General features: G+C 37.6%; 1 protein-coding gene and 1 non-coding gene across 8 annotated transcripts in view; both read left to right on the forward strand.

Annotated features, from left to right (window-relative positions):
- Positions 1-20730, forward strand: part of STK3 (serine/threonine kinase 3) — a 352806-nt gene extending 332076 nt beyond the window's left edge. For 5 of the 7 annotated variants that reach the window (XR_013528197.1, XR_008477026.2, XM_035277381.3 and 2 more), the window contains one exon: positions 19367-20730. Coding sequence is in view for 4 of the 7 variants with exons in the window: in XM_002759362.7 (XP_002759408.1) it covers positions 19367-19525 (159 nt within the window). In the remaining 3 variants the exon portion in view is untranslated. Of the gene's footprint in view, positions 1-13348; positions 13426-19366 lie in introns of all 7 variants that reach the window. The other 2 variants (XR_013528198.1, XM_078353476.1) reach the window with 1 other exon arrangement.
- Positions 9259-9365, forward strand: LOC118148668 (U6 spliceosomal RNA). The gene has a single exon (XR_004735588.1). It is a non-coding gene; the product is annotated as a U6 spliceosomal RNA (small nuclear RNA).
- Positions 20731-24949: the final 4219 nt, after the last annotated feature.

Genomic DNA, 24949 nt, shown 5'->3' on the forward strand with positions numbered 1-24949 from the left:
ATCCTTTTTTCTTGTGTCCTTTCACATATCTGAATCCTTCATGGGTGTTTTAATTGAATGTGTACATTTTTCTGTCAGTAGCTGAGAAAATTAAATATGGTTTGAGCCACAAATCATGCCATTCTAAAATTGAGAATGCTAAAATGTTTCCTTTTTGGTAAATTTTATCTTCTAAGGCTTATGTGGCAAGTGAGAATGCAGAATTTTGATCAAATTTATTTTGGCTTTCTAAGTGTTTTAGAAACATTTTGCCATATTTCGAGTTTTATTGTTTTAAAAATAGTTAATAGATCATGATTCTTCTTCTGAGCTGTTTTAAATGAACTGTGGATTTAGATGCTTCAAAACTAAAATATTAGAATCCTGTTTATTTCTAGGTGCTGCTTCACTGTTAAATTATGTTACCCTCTGAATTGCATGATTTGTGGGTTTTAGCTAACCTCTTTTATTTTAAAACTATAGATTTTTAGCAAACAAATGTTTACATTTTTATGATATGAAGATAGTATAAATTGTCAGACTAATTATTGTGATGTCAGTGAAGCAGAAAATTGTGACATTAGTAAGAACGATGCCCTTACAGCATACTTCATTTCATGCATATTTCCCGAAAGAGTCAGCTATGGCATTTATTCTCGTTATAGAGAATTTTTTGACAGAAGCCATTTTTCTAAGAAAAGGATGAGCCCGTTATTATTGAAATAAATGTATCATCAGACACGCAGAATAAACATGTAGTGGACCATGGAATTATCATGTAGTAATATTAATTAAACATGCTGAAAAATACACATACCCTGATTTTCCCAGATATTCTTTTTGCTTTATTTCAACAGCAAATTTACCATCTTCATCACACACACACATACACACTTTTTAAAATAGTTGATAGATGTGTACTATGATGTTGAAAGGGACTTCCTGTTGCCACAGAATTGTTAATAGAGTCCATAGCTGAAAACAGCAAGTGGTAAGTACGCGATATTCTAAACATGCCTCCAACAACTGAAGCCAGCCACCTCCCTCCAGGGATTACTAAGAGACCCACCGTTTTTCATTCATTCAATAAATATTGATTAAGCACCTGCTATGTTCCAGGCAGTGTTCTAGGCACTAGAGATGTAGCTGTTTACCAGACAAAGGCCCTATCCAAATGGAATTTATATCTAGTGGAAGGGGAAGAAAATAGCCCTCTCCTTAACTAAAGTCAAATAAGGAGCCTTCCAGAAATCCTTTCACAGAGAATGGTGGTGCCTGAAGGAAAGGGATCCTGTCACCTGGTACCCCAGCAGGGTGCTTACTGAGCTAGCTGAATCTGTAGATCCACTGGTGTGCCACTAAAGGCAGAGCCTTCAAGTTCCTGCAAGTTTGGAAGGTGTGTTAGCACAGACACTGATGTCTGCTTCTCTCCCAAAGATTTTTGTAGGTTGAAGACTTCTATAGGTAGAGCCAAAGCCTGCAGGATAACTAAGGACCATTGGGGTAGTGAGTTAGAAGAGATTAGAGAACCCCTCACCTTCCTTGGGTCCCACTAGTCCCTGAAGAGTGTAGAGAACTTCCATGATCTCTTTACTCCAAAAGTGGAGGTCAGAAGTCAGAATGCTGCCCAGGTGGCTTTCAGGCCAGAGGAGACAATATCTAACTGAGAAAAGACGTTGGGCAGCCACTCTGTAAGAGGATGGGTACTAGGATAATATTAACCACAACATCAGGAAATAGACACGCTTTCTGTGCACAAACCACCAGTAACCAAACAAACCAGAGCAAGACCAGGGAAACACACCCCACTGACAAGTCACCACTTACATAATATCCTGTCTTCTTCCTGCTCCCAGCACTAGAGGAGCTAGACCTTAGAAAGACATGGTGAGAAGGTTCTAGATTTAGACATCATCCTTCACCACTGTAAATTGGTGCAAGCACATGCTAAGGGAAGGGCAAAATTTGCACTTAATATGAGATTGAAGTTTATAATTGGTCTTGACTTCTGATAAATAAAAGAGACCAGAAATCAGTGAAATTATCCCAAGATTTCTTGTGGGATAGGTCAAGGAAATTTGGCTTTGCATAGCCAAAAGAGTGTAATTGGAGAAAAATTAAAAAGTTTATAAAATTGCTCCATAGAGCTTTGACAATCCAGTAATCTGGTTACAGATATACTTTAACCACTGTTACTTTTGTAATGTTTGTGATTTTCCGTAACAAATACTTGTCATATAATACATTTTTCTTAAATTGAAATAGAAAAAAAAAGTTAATCACTTAATTTTTTAACCTCTTATTTATTGCTTCATTGGTTTTTTAAACTATACAGTGTGCTAATTAGAATTCCTCGGATAAGAAGTCAGTCAAAGCTAATAAAATTTTTCATCTGCCCTTAATATATCCAGAAAGGTTTAATTACTGGTTGGTTTGGAGTTACTCTGATTTTGTTGTCCTGGGCCTAGAATGTTAGAGCAACTTACAGTATAGCAGAAGTGTGCCCGAATTAAGTTTTTCCTGATATTTTTAATAAGCAAAGTTACTTACTAGAAACCGAAAACGCATAAAAGGAGTGGGTGCTCAGCTGCCATAGAGGAATGCAATGAAAATTTCATCATTCCTTTTTTAAATGGGTAGCCGAGATTTCTCCAGGACAAGACAATTGTAGTAATGCTCATCAGTTTGTAACTCCTACACTAGATTCAAGCTAAACACAGCACCAAACTCACTATGGAACAGTCTGAACAGACATAGGCAATGTCTCACTGGAATGTGAAGGACACATTTTATTATTGGCTTTGTCCAAGTATCTCTCTTTTTATTGATAAAATTATGAAATATATGCCAAAGGGCTATGTAAACGTGTTTCTTTGGCTAAAGAGCTGGTTAAATAGAAAAATGCTTAATTAACATGTGTGTACTTATTTTATATGGCCAGTGATGGCTAAAATACATGGATAGCTTATAAATAAAATGCTTCACCAGGTACAATCTGATAAGAAAGCTGGGATTTTTAAGTAATTTTTTCTATTATTAATCTATAAACAATTTGTTTGAAAACTGATTCACAGCATGATCATTGGATTTTGAAGTGCCTTTGTAGTTCTTGGGAGACCTATGAAAACAGCTATTTGTAGACTCCAGTTCAAATTTAAGTGGGTTGGATGTTGCTTTTGAGTGCCTACATAAGCACCTCTAGTTGAGAGACCTAGGGTGGGTCATTTGATCTCTCTGAGCATCCTCACCTGTCAAAGAGGGTTCGTAATATCTGCCCCCTAAGGTGATTGCTAGGCTTCAATGACGTAGTGTACAGGACCTTAGGATAGTATTCAACATTGCAAATAATCAGTAATTGGCACTTTCTCCTTCTCCTTCACTGGTAGTCACAAGAAACCATATTCTTCCTTTTCTTTGGGAATGAAAATCTAGAATCCTAAGTTTCTTCTAGATGCTCTGAAGTTAAACAGCCAAAACAAAATGATTCATGGTAGTTTCCAGTTGTAATCCCAGAATATTTTTAGTTATTCAGTCAGCTGAAGACCTGGGCCACTCAGCTCAGAACAGGAAAAATAATGTCTGTTTGGGGAAGGGGAGTCTGCCAATAGATTTGATGTTAAATGCAGCTTTTAAGATCACATTTTTACTGTGAGGAATTCAGCTTTTCTTCTATAGTGTAAGTTTCAAGTGCCTGAAATTATCACTATCTTATTTTTGTAAATGCATATTTTAAATGTATATGTAGGGTTTTCTTTAAACAGGCTCTCTAGTAGTTTGGATTGACCAGAATGCTCCCTTTTTGTGTGCTTCTCAGTGCCAGAAATTAAATCAGTAAATGCCTTAATATATTGTTTTCTTTTTTTAACTTTAAGTACTACCTGTTATCCTGTGGCTCAGGCTTATGGGCAAAAGGTTCCTTACCTGTTTATGTATTTCTAAACCAATCAGTGGACTTGACTGGATTTTTACTAGTGCTTTGGTGTGTTTTCTGTTCTCATTGTTAGTAAAATGTGTGGCAGCCTCCATGAACAGTGTTTTCTAAAACCAAACAAGGTTCTGCTCAACGCAGTAAAAATTTCAGCTAAAATGGAGTATTAAGGGAAAAAGGCCACAAACAACTCAAAACAGTCTGAGACATGCACTGGTAAATCTCAAAAATGCTATAGGCAATTCAGCACCAAAATTGCCATAGAAAATTGTTAGCCATTCTGTTGATAGTTCATATTGTTAGAATTGCTAGCAGATGGGAAAATAGATGAGTCAGGATACAGCATTAGCAACCCATATTTTTTTAATCACAGGCCACTAATAAGGTCTGTAGCATCTGCAACATTTATTTAAACAGTTGCTAGGAAGAGTTTGTTTTCCCAGTAAACACAGCAAACCTTAGGATTCTCTTGATTGACTGTTTGACTAAATGTGTTAACATTAGCATGTAAGACCATTTGCTTCACTGTTGTGATGTCTCGTTTATTTTGACAGACTGATTGTTCCAGCAACTCTTAGAACCATTAGGTCTTGAAATGTTTATCACATTGATAATATTTAAAACCTCCATACTCCTGTTTCTGCTATTTGAGATTAAGACTTCTTAAAAATTGCTCATGTAATTAGGACTATTTTTGATGAAACAGAAAATTATATAGAAATCTAAGTGTTTTCCCCAGAGATTTTTAAGATGAAATTATTTTATGAAGTAAGTTTTATCACTTGACTGTGATATTTTAGGTTTTTATATTTGACTAGATATGTAAGGAAGTTCTAATTTTACTGACAACTCTTCTTGATCAGTATAAGCAGCCTTTCAATACTTCTCAGAGTTCGGAAAGAATTCTAATTATCAAAGGTTTGAAATGTCAGAATTATCAGTGAATTGATTATTTTCCACCCTAACTTCTCATATCGCTGAGTAATTTGTGCTCCTCTTTTATGCAAGAGCTAGTAACTGAGTTATTAATTTGCATATCTTTTACTTGGATTTTGTTTTGGAGATACTGAGAAATGTCAGGGTTTTGGATATTTATTTTTTATCTCCTGAATGAAATGTAATCCAGGGCTGCCATTAACAAAATGAGTTTCCTATTCAAGCTTTCACTCATGCACCAAACTATATCATTTTACAAACAAAATGTTGACTCCTACTAAAAAGTAGTCCCAGCACTTTCGGAGGCCGAGAAGGGCAGATCACCTGAGGTCAGAAGTTTGAGACCAGCCTGGCCAATATGGTGAAACCCTGTCTCTATTAAAAATACAAAAAATTAGCCAGGTGTGGTGGCGAGCACCTGTAATCCCAGCTACACGAGGCTGAAGTAAGATAACTGCTTGAGCCTGGGAGACAGAGGTTGCAGTGAACCAAGATTGCTCCATTGTACTCCAGCCTGAGCAACAAGAGCAGAACTCTGTCTCAAAAAAAAAAAAAAAGTAGTTTTGAGTTTTTAATTTAACTTAAAACAATATATATTCATCCATCCATCTAATTATTAGTGTTAAGAGGTTTACAGTTTTTCTTTAGTCTTTTGTGTGTAAACAAATATCTTGTAAAATCTGAGAGGTCCTAGTCTACTAACAGATCTGAAGCTTAAAGAAGATGGCATTGAACTTTTACTGAGCTTCTGTTCTTTATTCCATTTGAAAAGACTGCTCTATACAAATGTCATATGCAGGGTTTCTATTCACATTAGCCTTCATAGCTGAATATTTTAAAGAAACAATTTTCCTTTTGGCTCAGGTCGATGACTCTGGATATTTCTCAGCAGCACCCCTCATTTTTGGTGACTTAACATTTTGAAATCTCTGACTGTGCTAGATTAAGAATATCAGACTTGATCACTTTGGACTTTTTTTTTTTTTCTTTTGAGACAGCGTCTTGCTCTATCACACAGGCTGGAATGCAGTGGCACAATCTTGGCTCACTGCAACCTCTGCCTCCTGGGTTCAGCCTCCTGCCTCAGCCTCCGGAATAGCTGGGAATACAGGCGTGTGCCACCACACCCAGCTATTTTTTTGTATTTTTAGTAGAGACAGGGTTTCATTGTGTTAACCAGGATGGTCTCAATCTCCTGACCTCATGATCTGCCTGCCTCGGCCTTAAAAGTGCTGGGATTACAGGCGTGGGCCACTGCACCCGACCTAGACCTCTACGTAAATAACTTTTGCTACTTGAAACATGACCAAGCTTCCAGTGAGATTTCATATTAGACAATTACTTGTTTTGAACTTGCAGAATTTAAAAGTATATTTGTCCTCTGATAGAAGGCAGTTAGCATGTTTCCACACTGTTCTACCTGATTTCCTCTTCTCTCTCCTACTTTAAAATCACCTAAGAAACTCTGTTAGGTTTTAATGAAGGAAGCACTAAACATTTTCATTTTAAATTAATGAGGTCTAGTGAGTCAGAAATGGATACTTTGAAACTATTGTATATTGCCCTCCCCAAGATTATGAGTCAAAAATGGGTTATGGCTTTTATTTCCTTCTGAACAAGGCAAGAGAAGGGTCTTGTGCCTGAGCTAAGTGCATCGCTTTATAACACTTACTGCTGTCTCATGGATTTGATTTTATTGATGGTGCAGTCAATACACACACACACACACACACACAGAGAGAGAGAGAGAAGAAATTGGAATTGAAAAGATAAATTTGGGATTTTCTCCCACAAACTTTTATATAAAATAGTAATTGAGCAGCACCAACATGGTATAATTAATAGGGAAAAAAGCAGAGGTCAAGTCCTGTCTCTGCCATAAACCAAGAGTGTACTTGAGCAAGCTGACTCTTGTTTCCTCACCCAAAATAAGGAAGTTAGTTATCTCTGAGATTCTATTTTGCAGTGAGATTCTGTAAATGTTTAACTCATAACTCAACTTTATGCTTCCATTAAACAAATGACTTAGTCACAAACAATGACTTTTAATAATCCCAGATCTCAAAATATGTTTCTCTTAGGCCCATACAATTTAATTTACCTGATCTCAGCTTAAACCCTTTTATGGAAATTGATTTTTTTTTCCTTTGCCCTTACTAGTATGTCTTGCCCCCTATGTTTGTCCTTTTAAAATGTCCAGGAAAAGCAAAATTTTCTGGGAGTAGGAAAAAAGCTTCAGGTAATGAAACAATATCATTCTGAAATTCATCTTATTCTTTAACTGTGTGTTTTTTCAGAGATTATAGGTTCTGCTTCCACTCTGTGTTCCACTTCTTCCTCTTACTGCGTGTCAGTTCATGTATTTCTTTAACCAAGTATGTATCCTTAATGCATGTAAAGATGGTCAAACTACAATATACTTCCACCGTGCTAAGGCGTAAATATTTGAGACGTACTCGTGGTTGTGCAGGTTCCCTTTTATTATTAACTTAAAAACTGAACTTTACTAAATAGAACTAGCCCAAAACACACTAAAGCCATTTCGAGATCCGTTATTCCTTTTTACACATTTGTTCACGTACAGTAAAACTTAAAATGTATGCATATTTTAAAATTATTCTGTTTACTGAGTTAACTTACCTTATAAACTCTGAGAAATGTAAATCAGATTTGTTACTACAACAATGCATTGATTTTGGAATTAGTAAACCAGCCTAGAGCTATGGTAATACAGCTACTCTGTGTTTTAAGTATTGTAGAAAGATGGCAAGTGACATTTCTTTCATATATATATATATATATATAATTTATGTAGTTTACCACAAGCTCTATTGATCCATAAGCATAATTCTGAAGTGATATTCCTTCCTTTTCGTAAAGATTTCCAGGAAACTGGATTGTAATGAAGTTTTTGTCAAAATAATACTCGTATTAATTTAGGAAGTTCAGCTTTTTCATATCCTTATTAGTTCAAAAAACTTTTAACTTAGATTAGCATTTTAAAAGGATGATAGTAAACTGTGATATTACATGGTCATTTAAATCATTGTGAGTCTCTTTATCTTGTTTGTGAATCTTTATTACTAAGGCTTTGAGCAGTTGCCATACTGTTTTTTGAGAGATGAAAAGGCCACCTGTGTCACATTTTCCTTCCAAAAGCATTTTCATGCCTGTGGGAGGCTTGATAGCTAGTGAAACACCAAGTATTAAATACATGTTATTAGGGCTTAATCAAAGCCAGAAGTTTATGTCTATTAAATCATACCCACTGTCTAAAAAGCGAAAATTTTTGCCAGCCAACCTCACTTTTTTTTTGGTCTATATGACACCATAATGTAGGGCTACTTAGAAACCTAGTGATATTCTGTTCTATTAACAAAATGAGAAGAGTCTCTGACCACCAATGCTAAGTGTGAGTATTATTTTCTGTTGGACACTGTCTGACAGATTGTAAGGCCAGGGAGAAAACTGTCTACTGGAGATATATTTCTAAAGTTCATATGTAATCACTTCACCATTTATGCTCAAAATGACTTAGCATTTCTTTCTTGTCACAGAAGTTTGCACCAGCACACATAAGGCCCACAGCGACCTGGCTTTGCCCTCTTTTTCCTGCCTCATCTCCTATCCATCTTCCTGCATGGATTCTTCTCAACTCCCAGCAGTCTCTACATACCTCTTAAGATGCCAGGCATTTGTGTGCCATACATGTTTCTACTCATACGGTTTTCCTTCTGTATCCTAGTTCCCATTTATCATCTTACTCATCCTTCAGTGAGTTAGCGGTACATGGGCCTATCTTGCCAGCTAGATTGCAGTCTCTTTGTGGGAGATACAGTGTTTTACTCATCTCCAAACCTACTGTGCTTGGTCCGTAGAAAAATCTCAATAAATATGTCAGTGAGTCCTTTGAAGTTCTCTGACAGCCCACCTGAAGACCTGGCTATATATATATATCTGATGCAGAAGTCAGATTTCCTGTCAACTCAACCTTACACAACCACAAAACTGAAAACATAGTTTTAAAATAAAAACAAACACTAGAAACAGATATAATGAGCTTAAGCACTAAGGCTATGCTCTCTTTCCTCAGGCAGTTTCAGGATTTCACTCACAACCTATTCTTATTTAGAGTAATGCCTTACAAGGTTGTTTAATTGCTTTTCTGGTTCCAATAGATGAACCTACTTGCTGTAGAGATAGGAAGAGTATATGTTCAGTGATGGCCATGAAGAGGAGCTGACGGAAAATCCAAAAAAGAAGTAGAAATTTAATATGTAATGCAGATTATTAATAAATATTAGTAACTTATCAAGGAAAGGCTGTTTGTTTTAGGTTCTGTGTCCTCTGCTTAGAAGGCAGTATATTCTGTAGAACACTTTATAAAAGATTTTCTGTTCAAAACAATTGAGTCAGTGCTCACTTCAGCAGCATATATACTAATATTGGAAAGATACAGTAAAGATTAGCATGGCCCCTGCACAAGGCTTACGTGCAAATCTGAAGCATTCTACATATTTCTACCCAAATGAGAAGTAAACAGAAAACTAATTCTCACAAAATGACAAAACAGGGTTCTATAGACAGGTTCTGTCTAGTGATGGATCTAAACCAAGATAAAATACCTTTTAAATACCTTTTTATAAAAAATGCAGAAGACTGATTGTTAAACTACTAGAGGAAATACAAGAGAGAGGTGAAAAACAACATAAAGAAGTTTGAAAACTATTCAAGATGTGAATGAAATTTTCTCTAAAGTGATAGATATTTTAAAGAAAAACCAATCAGAACTTCCAGAGTTGAAAGACACATTCAAAGAATTACAAAATTCAGTGGAAAGTGTTAACAATAGGCTTTCTTCTACAGAGTGGAAGAAAGACTTTCAGAGCTCAAAGACAAGGCTTTCAAATTAACCCAATCATACAAAAATAAAGAAAAAAGAGTTCAAAGAAATGAACAAAGTCTCCAAGAAATATGGGATTATAATGGCCAAACCTAAGAATCACTGGTGTTCCTGAGGGATAAGAGACAGCAAAAAGTTTGGGAAGCTTATTTGAGGGGATAATTGAGGAACATTTCCCTGGTCTTGCTAGAGATATAGATACTCAAATACAAGAAGCTCAAAGAACTCCTAGGAACCATATGATCCAGCAATTCCACTGCTGGGTATGTATCCAAAAGAAAAGAAATCAGTATATCAAAGAGATAACCGCACTCTTGTGTTTGTTGCAGCCCTATTTATAATAGCTAAGATTTGGGAAGCAACTTAAGTGCCCATCAAAATATGAGTGGATAAAGAAAATGTAGTACATATACATGGAATACTATTCAGTCATAATAAAGAATGAGATCCAATCATTTGCAACAACATAGGTGGAAGTGGAGATCACTATGTCAAGTGAATTAAACCAGGCACAGAAAGACAAACATCACATATTCTTATTTATTTGTAGGATCTAAAAACCAAAACAATTGAACTCATGGACACAGAGAGTGGAAGAATGGTTACCAGAGGCTGGGAAGGGTAGTTGGGTGTTGGGGGTGGGGCAGGCAGGGAAGGCAGTGATGGGGAAGTAGGGTTGGTTAATGAGTACAAAAAAAAAAAGGCTGAGGCAGGTGGATCACTTGATCAGGAGTTTGAGACCAGCCTGGCCAATATGGTGAAACCCTCTCTCTACTAAAAAGTGTAAAATTAGCCAGGTGCGATGGCACATGCTCGTAGTCCCAGCTACTTGGGAGGCTGAGGCACAAGAACTGCTTGAACCCAGGAGGCAGAGGTTGCAGTGAACTGAGATCACACCACTGCACTCCAGCCCGGGTGACAGTCTCTGACAGAGCAAGACTGTCAAAAAAGAATGAATGAATGGATGAATAAGACCTACTATTTGATAGCACAACAAGGATACTATAGTTAATAATAACTTAAGTGTACATTTTAAAATAACTTGAGGAGCATTATTGGATTGTAATTCAAAGGATAAATGCTTGAGGGAATGGATACCCCATTCTCCATGATGTGCTTATTTTACATTGCATGCCACTATCGAAACATTTCAGGTACCCCATATGTACCTACTATGCACCCACAAAGAAAATGGTTCTTTAATTTTAAAAAAGAGCTTTTAAGAGATTCATTGCAAAAAGGATATCACCAGGGCATATAGTTATCAGGCTATCCAAAGTCAACATGGAGGAAAGAATTCTAAGAGCAGTAAAAAAATCATTAGGTAACTTGTAAGGGAAAACCTATCAGACTAACAGAATTCTGAGCACAAACCTTGCAAGCCAGAAGGGAGTAGGGTCTTATCTTTAACATCCTTAAACAGAATAACTGTTAGCCAAGAATTTTGTATTCAGCAAAACTGTTTCATAAATGAAGGAGAAATAAATTCTTTTTCAGACAAGCAAATGCTTAGGGAATTTGTCACTACCAGACCATCCCTACAAGAAATGCTAAAAGGAATTCTAAATCATAAAACAAAAGGTAGATATGTACCAGAATAGAACCTCTTGAAAGCATAAAACTCACAGGGCCTGTACAACAATAACACAATTAAGAAAACAGAGTATCTGGAAAACAACCAACATGATGACTGGAACGGTACCTCACATTTCAATATTAATGTTGAGTGGTCTGTACACTCCATGTAAAAGATACAGATTGGCAGAATGGATAAAAAATTGCAAACCACATTATCTGCTGTCTTTAAGAGACTTACCTAACATGTAAGGATTTATATATAGACTCAAAGTAATGGGGTGGAAAAAGATATTCCATGCAAATGGAAACTAAAAGTGAGCAGGAGTAGCTATTCTTAGATAAAACAGACTTTAAAGCAACAGTTAAAAAAAAAAAAAAAATAAGACAAAGAAGGGCATTATATAATGATAAAAGGATCAATCCAACAAGAAGGTATTATAGTCCTAAATAAATATGAACCTAACTCTTGAGCTCTGAGATTCCTAAAACAATTGCTCTTAAATCTAAGTAAAGAGATATGTGCACACAGTAACAGTGGGGGACTTCCAACACTCCACTGACAGCACTAGACAGATCAAGGCAGAAAGTCAACAAAGACAGGACTTTTGCTGCACTCTAGAACAAATGGACATAACAAATATTTACAAAACAGTCTACCCAAGAATTATAGAATATACATTCTTCTCATCCAACCTGAATATTCTCCAAGATAAACCATATGATAGGCCTAAAACAAGTCTCAATAACTTTTTAAAAATCAAGTTGACTCATAGTTCTGCATGGCTGGGGAGGCCTAAGGAAACTTATAATCATGGCAGATGGTGAAGGTGAAGCAAGCTTAGACCTTCTCACAAGGTGGCAGGAGAGAGCAGAGAGTGAAGGGGAAAGAGCCCCTTATAAAAACATCAGATCTTATGAGAACTCACTATTATGTTCTCCTAATAGTTCCCTACATAGAGGAAACTGCCCCCATGATGCAGTTACCTCCCCAGGTCTCTATCTAGACACATGGAGATTACAAACCAAGATTATGGGGATTACACTTCAAGGTAAGATTTGGGTGGGGACAGAGCCAAAACATATCATTCTGCCCCTGGCCCCTCCCAAATCTCATGTCCTCACATTTCAAAACACAGTCATGCCTTTTCAACAGTCCCCCAAAGTGTTAACTCATTCCAGCATTAACCCAAAAGTCCAAGTCCAAAGTCTCATCTGAGACAAGGCAAGTCTCTTCTACCTAAGGAGGCTGTAAAACCAAAAGCAAGTTAATTCTGAGATACAAGGGAGGAACAGGCATTGGGTAAATGCTCCTGTTCCAAATAGGAGAAATTGACCAAAACAAAGGGGCTGCAGGCTCCATGCAAATCTGAAACCCAGCAGGGTAGTCATTAAATTTTAAAACTCCTAAATGATCTCCTTTGACTCCATGTCTCACATCCGGGTCACACTGATTCAAGAGATGGGCTCCCATGGTCTTGGGCAGCACTGTCCTGTGGCTTTGCAGATTATGGCCCTCCTCTCAGCTGCTTTCACAGGCAGATGTTGACTGTCTGTGGCTTTTCCAGGTGCATGGTACAAGCTATCAATGGATCTACCATTCTTTGGTCTGGAGGAGAGTGGCCCTCTTGTAACAGCTCCACTAGGCAGTGCTCCAGTGGGGACTCTATAGGGGCTCCAACCGCACATTTCCCTACCGCATTGCCCTAGCAGAGGTTCTCCATGAGGGCTCTGCTCCTGCAGCAGACTTCTGCCTGGACATTTAGGCATTTCCGTTACATCCTCTGAAGTCTGGGCAGAGATTCCCAAACCTCAATTCTTGACCTCTGTACACCGAGGTCCAACACCACGTAGAAGCCACCAAGGCTTGGAGTTTGCACCCTCTGAAGCCATGGCCCAAGCTGTACCTTGGCCCCTTTTAGCCACAACTAGAGCTGAAATGGCTGGGATTCAGACTGCCATGTCTCAAGGCTGCATAGAGTAGTGGGGCCCCTGGGCCTGGCCCATGAAACCATTTTTCCTCCTAGGCCTTCACACCTGTGATGAAAGGGGCTGCTGGCAAGAACTCTGACATGCCCTGGAGACAATTTGACATGGCCTGGAGGTAATTTCTCCATTGTTTTGGCTCCTCATTACCTATGCAGATTTCTGCTGCAGGCTTGATTTTCTCCCCCAGAAAATGAGTTTTTCTTTTCTATCACATCATCAGGCTGCAAATTTTCCAAACTTTTATGCTCTGCTTCCCTTTTAAACATAAGTTCCAATTTCAAACCATCTCTTTGTGAATGCATAAAACTGAATGCTTTTAAGAGCACGCATGTCATGTCTTGAACACTTTGCTGCTTAGAAATTTATTCCACCAGATACCCTATCATCTCTCTCAAGTTCAAAGTTTTACAGATCTCTAGGGCAGGGGAAAATGCCACCAGTCCCTTTGCTAAAGCATAGCAAGAGGGACCTTTGCTCCAGTTCCCAATAAGTTTCTCATGTTCATCTGAGACCACTTCGGCTTGAGCTTCATTGTTCATATCACTATCAGCATTTTAGCCAAAACCATTCAACAAGTCTTTAGGAAGTCCAAACTTTCCCACATATTCTTATCTTTTTCTGAGCCATCTAAACTATTCCAACCTCTGCCCATTACCTAGTTCCAAAGTTGCTTCCACATTTTTAAGTATCTTTATAGCAGTGCTCTACTACCTCAGTACCAATTAACTGTGTTAGTACATTTTTACACTGCCATAAAGAAATACCCAAGACTGGTTAATTTATTAAGGAAAGAGATTTATTGACTCACAGTTCCTTGTGGCTGGGGAGGCCTCAGGAAATTTATAATCATGGTGGAAGGCAAAGATGAAGCAAGCTTGGACCTTATCACATGGTGGCAAGAAAGAGCAGAGTGAGATCAAAGAAGAAGAAAGACCCCCTTATAAAACCATCAGATCTTGTGAGAACTCACTTGTTATCACCAGAACAGCATGGGGAAACTGCCCCCATGATCCAATCACCTCCCACCAGGTCTCTCCCTAGATAGGATTCTGAGGATTACAATTCAAGATGAGATTTGGGTGGGGACACAGCCAAACCATATCAGTAAAGTCTTGGGTGACAAAATCAGTGTGCACAAATCAGTAGCACTGCTATACACCAACAGTGACCAAGCTGAGAATCAAATCAAGAACTCTACCGTTTTTACAATACCTGCAAAATAATAATAACAATAAAATACCTAGGAATGTACTTAACCAAGAAGGTAAAAGATCCCTACAGGGAGAACTACAAAACACTGTTGAAAGAAATCATACATGACACAAATGGAAACACATCCCATGCTCATGGATTGGAAGATTCAATATCATGGAAAAGACCTTACTGCTCAAAGTACCAAAGCAGTCTACAGACTCACTGCATTTCCTATCAAAATACTAACATCATTTTTTACTAAATTAGAAAAAAAAAATCCTAAAAGTCATATAGAACCAATAAAGAGCATATGTAAATGTGTGTGTGTGTGTGTGTGTGTGTGACAAAGTTATTGCATAAAGGACTAAGATTTACGTACTTTATTAATTTACTTACATGAACACCTTATTCCTTAATAATGCTAGATAATGGTTCACTAATATCATAGACCTGTTTTTCACAAATTTTACATAATGAAAATATAAAAGTCTGTTAAAGGAAGAAAAGTTTTCTTCTAAGTAGCTTCTTTCCCTGAATCCAATCTATTACTGCCACATAATATTTATAAACTTATTAGCAGTTTGCCCCAGTAATAGCTTAATTCAGAATTAAAGTAATGATAACTGTTTGCTTTATATGTTAGTTCTTCTAATCTTAGAGTAACCCACTCCTTTGTGCCATATATTCTTATTCGGATTTATCCATCTACCTTTATTTCATATTATTTGCAGTACAGTAGGATAGTTTCTTGGTATATGTACAGTCTCTAAAGTCTAAATATTTTTGGAATATCTAGAGTAGGAACATGAAACTCATGCATTAAAAATGAACTATAAAATAGTACATGATTTAGAATCAAATAATAAATTGTGTTGTTTAGATAATGAATGTTACATGAGAAATTTAGAAATGGGAAAGATTAACAGGCTGAAATAGAGACAGTGTTGAAGAACAGAGAAGTGGAATTGGATCCTATGTAGACATGGCTGGGCATGTCTTTCTTGGGAAGTGTGGTTGCGTGGTCTACATTGGGCTTTCAGCTTGGCCATTACCGATGTGTACAGCTCAAAGTTTGGAGTTTCCCTGTTCTTATTCTTTATCCTCACAGTGGTTTTAACAGCACTGAGCATTTCACAGATGCATGGTTACTACTTGGATTAAAAATCAATGAAGAAAGTATATAATACTACATATTATATATAAATGGTGTCTTTTATACCATAATATTAAAAGCTAGATTCTTTCGTGACATATGACTAAAAAATAACAGGGCTGATTGTTAATACACACACCAGAACTTCTTATGCACCAAAGTGAGTGGCATTTGCCTTCAAAGTCATCGCCATGGAAGCCTGCCTGCATACTCTTCCCCATGACACTGTCATTTTTCAAAATATTTTCGGAACTACTTTTTTGAATTTCCTTCAGAGAGTCTGTGACTCATTCTTTTCAGTATCCTCAGAGTCTTTTTCAGCTAAGAGTGAATTTGGTTTTTGGAAACAGAAGTCACGATAGGGCCAGGTATGGTGAGGAAAGTGGATGATCCACTGAGAAATGGTACTTTGGATGACTGTAAGTAATGAGTATTTTTCCTAGCTTGACTAATAAAATAAACAAAGATAGTTAGCTTCTTAAAAAGTAAGTTGCAAGTTTTATCATTTAAAACTTTAAGCCTAAACTGGGTGCAGTGGCACATCCCAACAACTGAGGAGGCCAAGGCAGGAGGATCTCTTGAGCCTAGAAGTTTGAGGCCATCCTGGACAACATAGTGGGACCCTCTCTCTCTCAAAAAAAAAAAAAGACGACAAAGAAAAGCAAACCTGGATTACTCTTACATAACTGTCCTACTCCAGAATTGATCATGGCTTCCTGCTTTTGGGGCCCCACCAGGCCTAATCAGCCTTACTTCTTGCCCCTACCACTGTCATCTTCTTTATTAAGCATTTGGTAAAATAGAGAATAGAATGGTTAATTTAACCTTGATACAATTTTGTCTCGTTCTTGGGTGATCTCTGCAAGTATTCATGATTATTGGAGCACTGAGCAGCTGGCAAAGATGTTGTAAGAAGTCAGAGTGAATACACCTGGAACATATTCTGAAAATCTGTTTGTTGGCAGTGGTGGATTTGTCTTTGTACCTTTTAAAAAATTCCATCAGAGGGGAACGATCCAAGATGGCCAATCGCTAACATCTCGGGATTGCAGCTCTCAGTGGAAGCACAGAGAACTAGAGGACACCACACTTTCAGACAAATTTGGGTCACTCACGGAGCAGAAGAACCCCAGTGGAGGAGTCACACGGGTCGCCAGCGCAACTCTTGTGGCCGGCGCAGCGGTTTCGCCAGCACCTCCGTGCGGCAGCTCTCGGAGCAGAGTAAACAGAGCTGGCTCCCCTTCCAACCAAGGTTTGGAGGACCCACACGGGTCCCTGGCATGACTCCTGAGGCCGGCGCATCGGCTGTGATGGCACCTCGGTGCGGCACAGCAGCTCTCAGCACAGAGTAAACGAGACTGGTTCCCCTTCTGACCAAGGTTTGGAGCCCTGGGAAGGCAGAGTTGCCTATTACGGACACAAGAAGGAAGCCAGACAGGAGAATCCTGGGCAGAAAAGCACCATCAGTCTTAAAGCCGCTGTTCTGGCCCTGGGAACTAACAACTTGGACGTCCACTCAAGAGACATAATCTGAAAGTTGGTAATTTCAAAGACGACAGGAGGATAAATTTACAATGATGGGAAGAAACCAGCGTAAAAAGGCTGAGAATACTCAAAATCAGAACGCCTTTCCCTCTAAAGATGATCACAGTTCCACATCAACAATGGAACAAGGCTTGATGGAGAATGAGCGCATCCCAATAACAGAATCACACTTCAGGGAATGGATAATAAGAAATTTCTGTGAGTTAAAAGAACATGTTGTAGCCCAACATAAAGAAACTAAGAACTTTGAAAAAAGGTTTGATGAAATCCTATTGAGAATAGACAACTTAGAGAGGAGTATGAGTGAATTAATGGAACTGAAGAATACAATACAGGAATTCCCAAGAAGTATGCGCAGGTTTAAACACTCAAATTGTTCAAGCAGAAGAAAGGATATCAGAGGTCAAAGTCCAACTTAATGAAATAAAACAAGAAGACAAGATTAGAGAACAAAGGATAAAAAGGAATGAGCAAAGACTCCAAGAAATGTGGGACTATGTGAAAAGACCAAATTTACGTTTGATAGGTGTACCTGAATGCGACGGAGAGAATGAATCCAAGCTGGAAAATACCCTTCAGGATATTATTCAGGAAAATTTTCCTAAACTAGCAAAGCAGGTCAATATTCAACCCCAGGTAATACAGAGAACACCACAAAGATATTCCTCAAGAAGAGCAACCCCAAGGCACATAATCGTTAGATTCACCAGGGTTGAAACGAAGGAGAAAATACTAAGGGCAGCCAGAGAGAAAGGTCAGGTTACCCACAAAGGGAAGCCTATCAGACTTACAGCAGATCTCTCGGCAGAAACTCTACAGGCCAGAAGAGAGTGGGGGCCAATATTCAACATCCTCAAAGAACAGAACCTTCAGCCCAGAATTTCATATCCAGCCGAACTAAGCTTCACAACTGAAGGAAAAATAAAATCTTTTATGAACAAGCAAGTACTCAGAGATTTTATTACCACCAGGCCTGCTTTACAAGAGCTTCTGAAAGAGGCATTACACACAGAAACAAACAACCAGTATTAGCCTTTCTAAAAATATACCAAAAAGTAAAGAGCACCAACATAAAGAAGAATACATCAACGAATGGCTAAAACAGCCAGTTAACATCAAATGGCAGTAATCCTAAATTTAAATCGACTAAATCCCCCAATCAAAAGATACAGCCAAAACCCAACAGCATGTTACATCCAGACCTGTTTCACATGCAAGGATACACAAAGACTCAAAACCAAGGGATGGAGAAAGATTTACCAACTAAATGGAGAGCAAAAATAAATAAATAAAAAAATAAAAAGCAGGAGTTGCAATTCTCGTATCTGATAAAATAGATCTTAAAGCAACAAAGAGATAGTGGTAAAAGGATCAATGCAACAACAAGAGCTAACGATCCTAACACCCAGATACATAGAGACTTAGATTCAATGAGACAGAAAATTAATAAGGATATCAAGGACTCGAACTCAGATCTGGAACAAGTAAACTTAATAAATATTTATAGAGCTCCCCACTTCAAATACACAAAATATACATTCTTGTCAATACCACATCACACCTACTCATAGGTTTAAATGAAACATTGGCCATTATTAATACCCATTTTTTTTTTCAGAATAAAGCAATATTTCCGTTCACCCTCCCTCTTTCTCTTCCTTTCTTCCTCTCCTTTACTCATTTTTTTTTCTTTCCTTCTCTCAAAAAAAAGAAAAAAAAAAAAAAAGAAATCAACTTGTAAACCTCTAGATCCAGGTCGGCAGTGTCTCTCTCGTTGTTTGATTTCCTTCCTTCCCTTCCCACCCTCCCTCCCTCCCCCCCTTCCTCCCTCCCTTCCTTCCTTCCTCCCTCCCTTCCTTCCTCCCTCCCTTCCTTCCTCCCTCCCTTCCTCCCAAAAAAAAAAAAAAAAAAATTCCATCAGCTTATTTTTCTCATTTGCTCTTTTCTAAAAACAGAGGATTGGATTGTTTCACTGGAGATTACTCGAGGTTCTTGCAAGATATGGCCTCTGGGTTCTTCAAGGAGGAAACTTCTGTTGTAATATTTTAACCATACTTCAAAGATGATGTAAATAATGTACTGAAATATTCATGTTAAAACTCATTAGACATTAATGAGACATTACTTTCACTGTATTAATATCTTTGTTTGTTTCTATATCTAGTTGAAAAATCTAAGTTTAGAAGAACTACAGATGCGGTTAAAAGCACTGGACCCTATGATGGAACGAGAGATAGAAGAACTTCGTCAGAGATACACTGCAAAAAGACAGCCCATTCTGGATGCGATGGATGCCAAGAAAAGAAGGCAGCAAAACTTTTGAGTTTAATTTCCTCTCTGTTTTCAACTATTCTGGAGACTAAGAAACCACTAAGAATTGAAGGAATATTATTTGGATATTTTTAATCCTAAGATTTTGCCCTACAGTTAGGCAGAGGTCAAAAACTGACAATGGTACATGCCCAAGTAAATTCCCAAAAGGCAGAATTGATGGTTTTATCTGCTGTGCATTCACTCTCATGTGAGGAGAACAACAGAAATATATATTGTCTTGTTCTGTCAGTTGCATACCAGCGGTAAAACTGTGTTATGAAATGGAGGCTGCATTTAGAGACCTTGAAAATCCAAAGCGATTGTTGAAGTGTACAGCACTGAAGGGCTTTGTGTCACAGTATTCTTTATTCCTATCTAGGAGGCTATTTATTGTATCCCCTTAGGTAAACTTATTTATTTGTGCTATTTTGCTTTGTTTTATTTTTTAAGGACAAGATCAGGATCGCTTTGGTGAAGGTGGGGTCATGTTAATATGATGATAATGTGATGTTCAACCAAATTATACTTTCTGCAGGGAGCTATGGGGTACATTCCTTGATTTCCAGGATAATTTTCCAATAGAAAAGCAATAATGGCAATAGTTCTGAAATGGACTAGGCCTTTTTTTTAATATCAAAGCAATAATTCCATTTTTACCTTTTGAAATTTTGTTTAATTTTTTGATTTTTGATGTTTGGTACAAATAGAAGTATATATATTTAGGTAAAATAGATCTATAGTGTTTAAAACCAAAGATATCAATGAAACCCTTGCACAAAAAAAGTGTGATAAATATTTTTAAATAAAAACAATACAAATATAATTTGTTAATAATGTTTTCTGTGTAGATCTAATAGCTGAACTGATTCAAACTGTAATAAGCTCATCAATTTCATTTCTATGAAAATGTGCTCTATTGTCACAGGATGTTTCTGTTGATTTTTTTCATTTCCTGGGAATTGGTAAACATGTGCCTAATAACCCAATAGCAAAAACATTTGTACGGAATGGTACAAGCCTTGGGGACTGAAAAAAAAAAGCAAGATTAAAACCATTAAAAAGAAACTCATTTTTACACCGAATGAACATTTGTATGATTGCACTGGGACCACTCATTTCCTAGCCACATTTGGCCATCTTGCCAGTGTTTATTCTTTTGTGTGTTTAATTATTATGTGTAAATCATAAAGACAAATAAATTTCACTGTGCCACCAGCACATTTCATTTCTGTATCTTTTTTAAAACTCATGACCTGGACTCTTTGCATTTGCCAAGCAAGGGAGGTATATTAGTTAGGACAGGCTAGATTATGCAGTGCTGACAACCCTCACCCTTCAGCCACTTCACATAATACAGGTTATTCCTCACTCTTGCTCCAGACCCAACCCATGTTGACAGGGTGCCCTGCTCTTGTCTTTCACACCCAGGGACCCGCTGACAGGGCCTCAACCATCTGAGACATTTGTGGTCACCGCAATAAGGAGAAGGGGAGCTGGAAAGTTTCACACTAGTCCCAGCCAGCAGTGACACATGTCAGGTTGGCCACAACCCAGTATTCAGAATTAGTCACGTGGCCACTCCTAACTTTGAGGGAGTCAGGAAGAGAAGCATCACCACATAGCTGGGGGGGAGAGAAAGGAAAAGCTATAAATTCACTAATGTCTGTCACAGAAGGTATATTGTCTGTGGAAACCTTCCATTCCTTTTTTAAAACGGTATTTGTACCCTAGGTAATGCCTTGAAGTATCGTTTGTCTCTATCCTGTGGAGTCCTTACAAATAATAAATTGTATAATTGGATACAAATTATAAGATTATAAAGAGTGATAAGTATGAAACATAAATACATTTAAAATGAAGACTGAATTTACAATACATGCTTCAGCGAAGCTATGCTAGAGTCTATTGGGGACGGTTGTGTGAGTTGATCAACTTCTTTTCCTAATTGTTTTTCTTTTTACTAACCTGTTTGATACCCTGCCTGACTTGATGGAATCAAAGGACTGATTTGCTGTCATCCAAGCAAAACCACCTACATGACATGGACAAGAAACCTATGAAGATGATTTCTCTTCGGTTTGCTAAATAAGAAAATGTATGCAAATTAATTCAATGAGACCTGTTAACCACTCTTAATTGAATCTCAGCAAGAGTCCTCCTTTTACTATGTCAAGTGTTCTCATGACATTGTAATTTTTCTGCAGTTAGACTTTACACACTATTTATCTATATCTATTTAAGTATACGCACACAGATACACATATATTTAAGAGAATTAAAAGCAATGGACATTGTTTTATTTTAGAGCCCTAGGAAACTCCAAAACATCTTAGGATAATATACTTTTAAATTTTTCCTATCTCCTTACTCTTTTCCCCTACCAGTCAAAACAGGGAATTTAAGGTAAGTTTCGAAGAACTATAAGTCATGAAAGAAATCTTCAAGTCTAGCTGGGTGCAGTGGCTCACGTCTGTAATCCCAGCACTTTGGGAGGCTGAGGTCAGTGGATCACTTGGGGTCAGGAGTTCAAGACCAGCCTGGCCAACATGGTGAAACACTGTCACTACTAAAAATACAAAAATTTAGCCCAGCATGGTAGCAGGCACCTGTAATCCCAGCTACTTGGGAGGCTGAGGCAGGAGAGTTGCTTGAATCCAGAAGGCAGAGGTTACAGTGAGCCAAGATCACACCACTGCACTCCAGCCCAGGTGACAGAGTATGACTCTCTCTCAAAAAAAAAAAAAAAAAAAAAAAAAATCTTCAAGTCTAGTTAAGCCCTGATTAGTCATGATGCTTACGAAAGAGAGTTTTCTAGTTATTTTAATGAGTTTAAGAAGAAGTCTCTTATTTTAACCCTGGTTGCTGGGAACTTTCCAAAAATAGGTACGTGTACTTTTCTGCACACCCCCATCCTTTAATACATACATTCTCATGAATGTAACTGAAGCTAGTGAGTCAGGGTTTCATCTTGCTGAAAAGCTAGCATCATTGTATATATTGTCCTGCAGATGAGAACGTTTTTTCTTTGGTGTAATGAACTTAGATGACTCATTTCTACAGACTTACAATACACTTAGCTTATTTTTGCAGAAATAGTTTTACGTTCAAAGTATGAGCTAATTTGGCAAATACAAATTGGAGATGAAAGTGTATTCAAATGGATTTCTAAATAATAACACCTGTTATTTGGGGTACTTAGTATATGTCAGACACTTTGATAAACAACCTTAAATACATTACTTGCCTGCTGTTAAGTCTTCATCTGCTTATCTACTGAATCACTGCCCAGTGTTCAGAATCATGCTCTACTCACGGAAGGATATAGTTCTTTAACAGAAATTATATAATGCATTAATAAGATGTTTTTAACTTAGTCACAGGAAATCTTTTCAAATTACTGATTCACATTCAAAAGGATTGCTATTTTCATTTCCTATCCTGTATGTTAAAGATTAATGATTAAAATAAATCCTGAAAATACTAATGACATTCTAAGTAGAATATCATTTAATAAAAATAATTGGGAGTTATATTGCATTACTAAACCATTATTAGGCATAGGCATTTAATTACATATTTCATCAAAATGCTATTTTAGAGTACTGGGTATTTTTTTGTTGTTGTTTTTCTCGACTAGGAGCCTAGAATCAAAGAGAACTATTTTTCTTTGCTGTCTGGGCAACATGATGAGACCTGGACCCAAGAAGTTTTACAGATTCTGGTTGGAAAGTCGGATGCCACTGAGTGGTGACTTCCCCTCCAGGGAGTTGGTCAGTTTTGCCCTGTTCCATACAAACCACCTTCAAACTCAGCTAACTACTTTCTACTTCCTTTTGGGGTCCCAGAAAGACCCCAAGAGGGAAAGCAGAGAACCAGCTCATTTCTTCCACCAACCTTGGAAAAACAACTCCCAACTTCATGCTTTTCTCACACTGGACCACATCGTTAGCCAGACCCCTTTCTACCACTTTCTTCACTTGATGAAGCTATCTAAATAAAAAGTAGGATTTTTTTTTTCCATTGCTTTTCTGCTCACAGAATCTTGCCAAGCTGAGAATGAATTCTGTCTGCTGGCATTCAAGACCTGCGACAGGCCTCAACTGACGTTTATGACCTTACCTCCCATTATTGTTTTATTTGAGCCCTTTCTACCAACAAAGTGAACTGCTTCCAAACTCTATAAATTATTTTATTTATGGGTTACGAAGTTCCTGACGGCAGAGAGTTGGTGTTTCATCCATCTTGTTTCCCCACAATGCATGCCAGTATATTAGATATAATTTGGTATTAAAGTTTCACTGAACACAGTGAGCTCAAAAAACAAAATTGTCATTAATCATACAGGCTGTCTTTCTCCTTGGCATCCACAAACTCACCATAACAACAATAATAACCATTTTTTGAGCATCTACTAAGCCATGAAGTTTTGATACAGCATCTCAAACCTCCACAACAAGACGCATATTCCTTTTAGTGAAAAAGAAAGGGAGGACTGAAAAGAGAATTGGAGAGATTAAATGAGGTCACATAGCTAGTTAATGCTGGTAGCAGCCTTAAACCTCCATCTGTTTCTGAAATCTTTGCGTTTCCACTAGACCGCATAGCCTAATAAACAGGAGGTCTGGCTTTAGAATGTTAGACAGGGTTGCTGAGCCTGCTTGCTGATGGCTTTTCAGTTACAACTTAGGACAAGACCCCTGTTGGCTGACTTGACCTCTTTCACATTTCAATGGAATCTACATTTTTGGAAATGACATCCTTCCCACATGTAGCAAAAAGATGCAGGGTACATGTATTCAAGCTTCTAAGATGAGCTGTACAAGAAGATTGTTTTCTTGTATTATTTTAGGATGTATGTGGAGCTCTTGTGCCTTGCGATCTATGTTTTGTCATAAATGATAATGTATTCTCTCCCTTATCAGTCTTTCATTGATAATGATTACTTTAGAGAGAACATTAATCAGCATGGTGGAAGAAGCCTGGCATGGATCTTAAGAAGGACATTAATCAGCCTGGTGGAAGAACCCAGAAATGATCTGGGTTCAAATCTCAGTTCTTCTTTTGCACCATTGTTGTCCTGGGCAAAAATAACCATTTAATCATTCTGTGTTTCAATATCTTCATCTACAATAATGCGGCAACTGAGAAGATCAAATGTTCTAGGACCTAGCAAAGCTCTTGACATATGATGCAAATATTAACTTAAAAAATGAACTTTTAACCCTTTTCAATTTAGTGCCATGTTTTCGCAAGAATGGAGAAAGGGGCTCTGTTCCTTGGTAAGCAAGCTGATTGTTACTTCTAAAGTGAATTCGAGTCACTTAGAACCCAGTTAGGCCTTCTCTTACAGGCCTGATCTACTCTCTGGTGGTGATTTGCACTGAGGAAAATCTATCAGGCTCAATTTTTTAAAGTATTTTATTTATACACAGAG

The sequence above is a fragment of the Callithrix jacchus genome, chromosome 16 (genome assembly GCF_049354715.1).
Source record: "Callithrix jacchus isolate 240 chromosome 16, calJac240_pri, whole genome shotgun sequence".
Taxonomy (NCBI): Eukaryota; Metazoa; Chordata; class Mammalia; order Primates; family Cebidae; genus Callithrix; species Callithrix jacchus.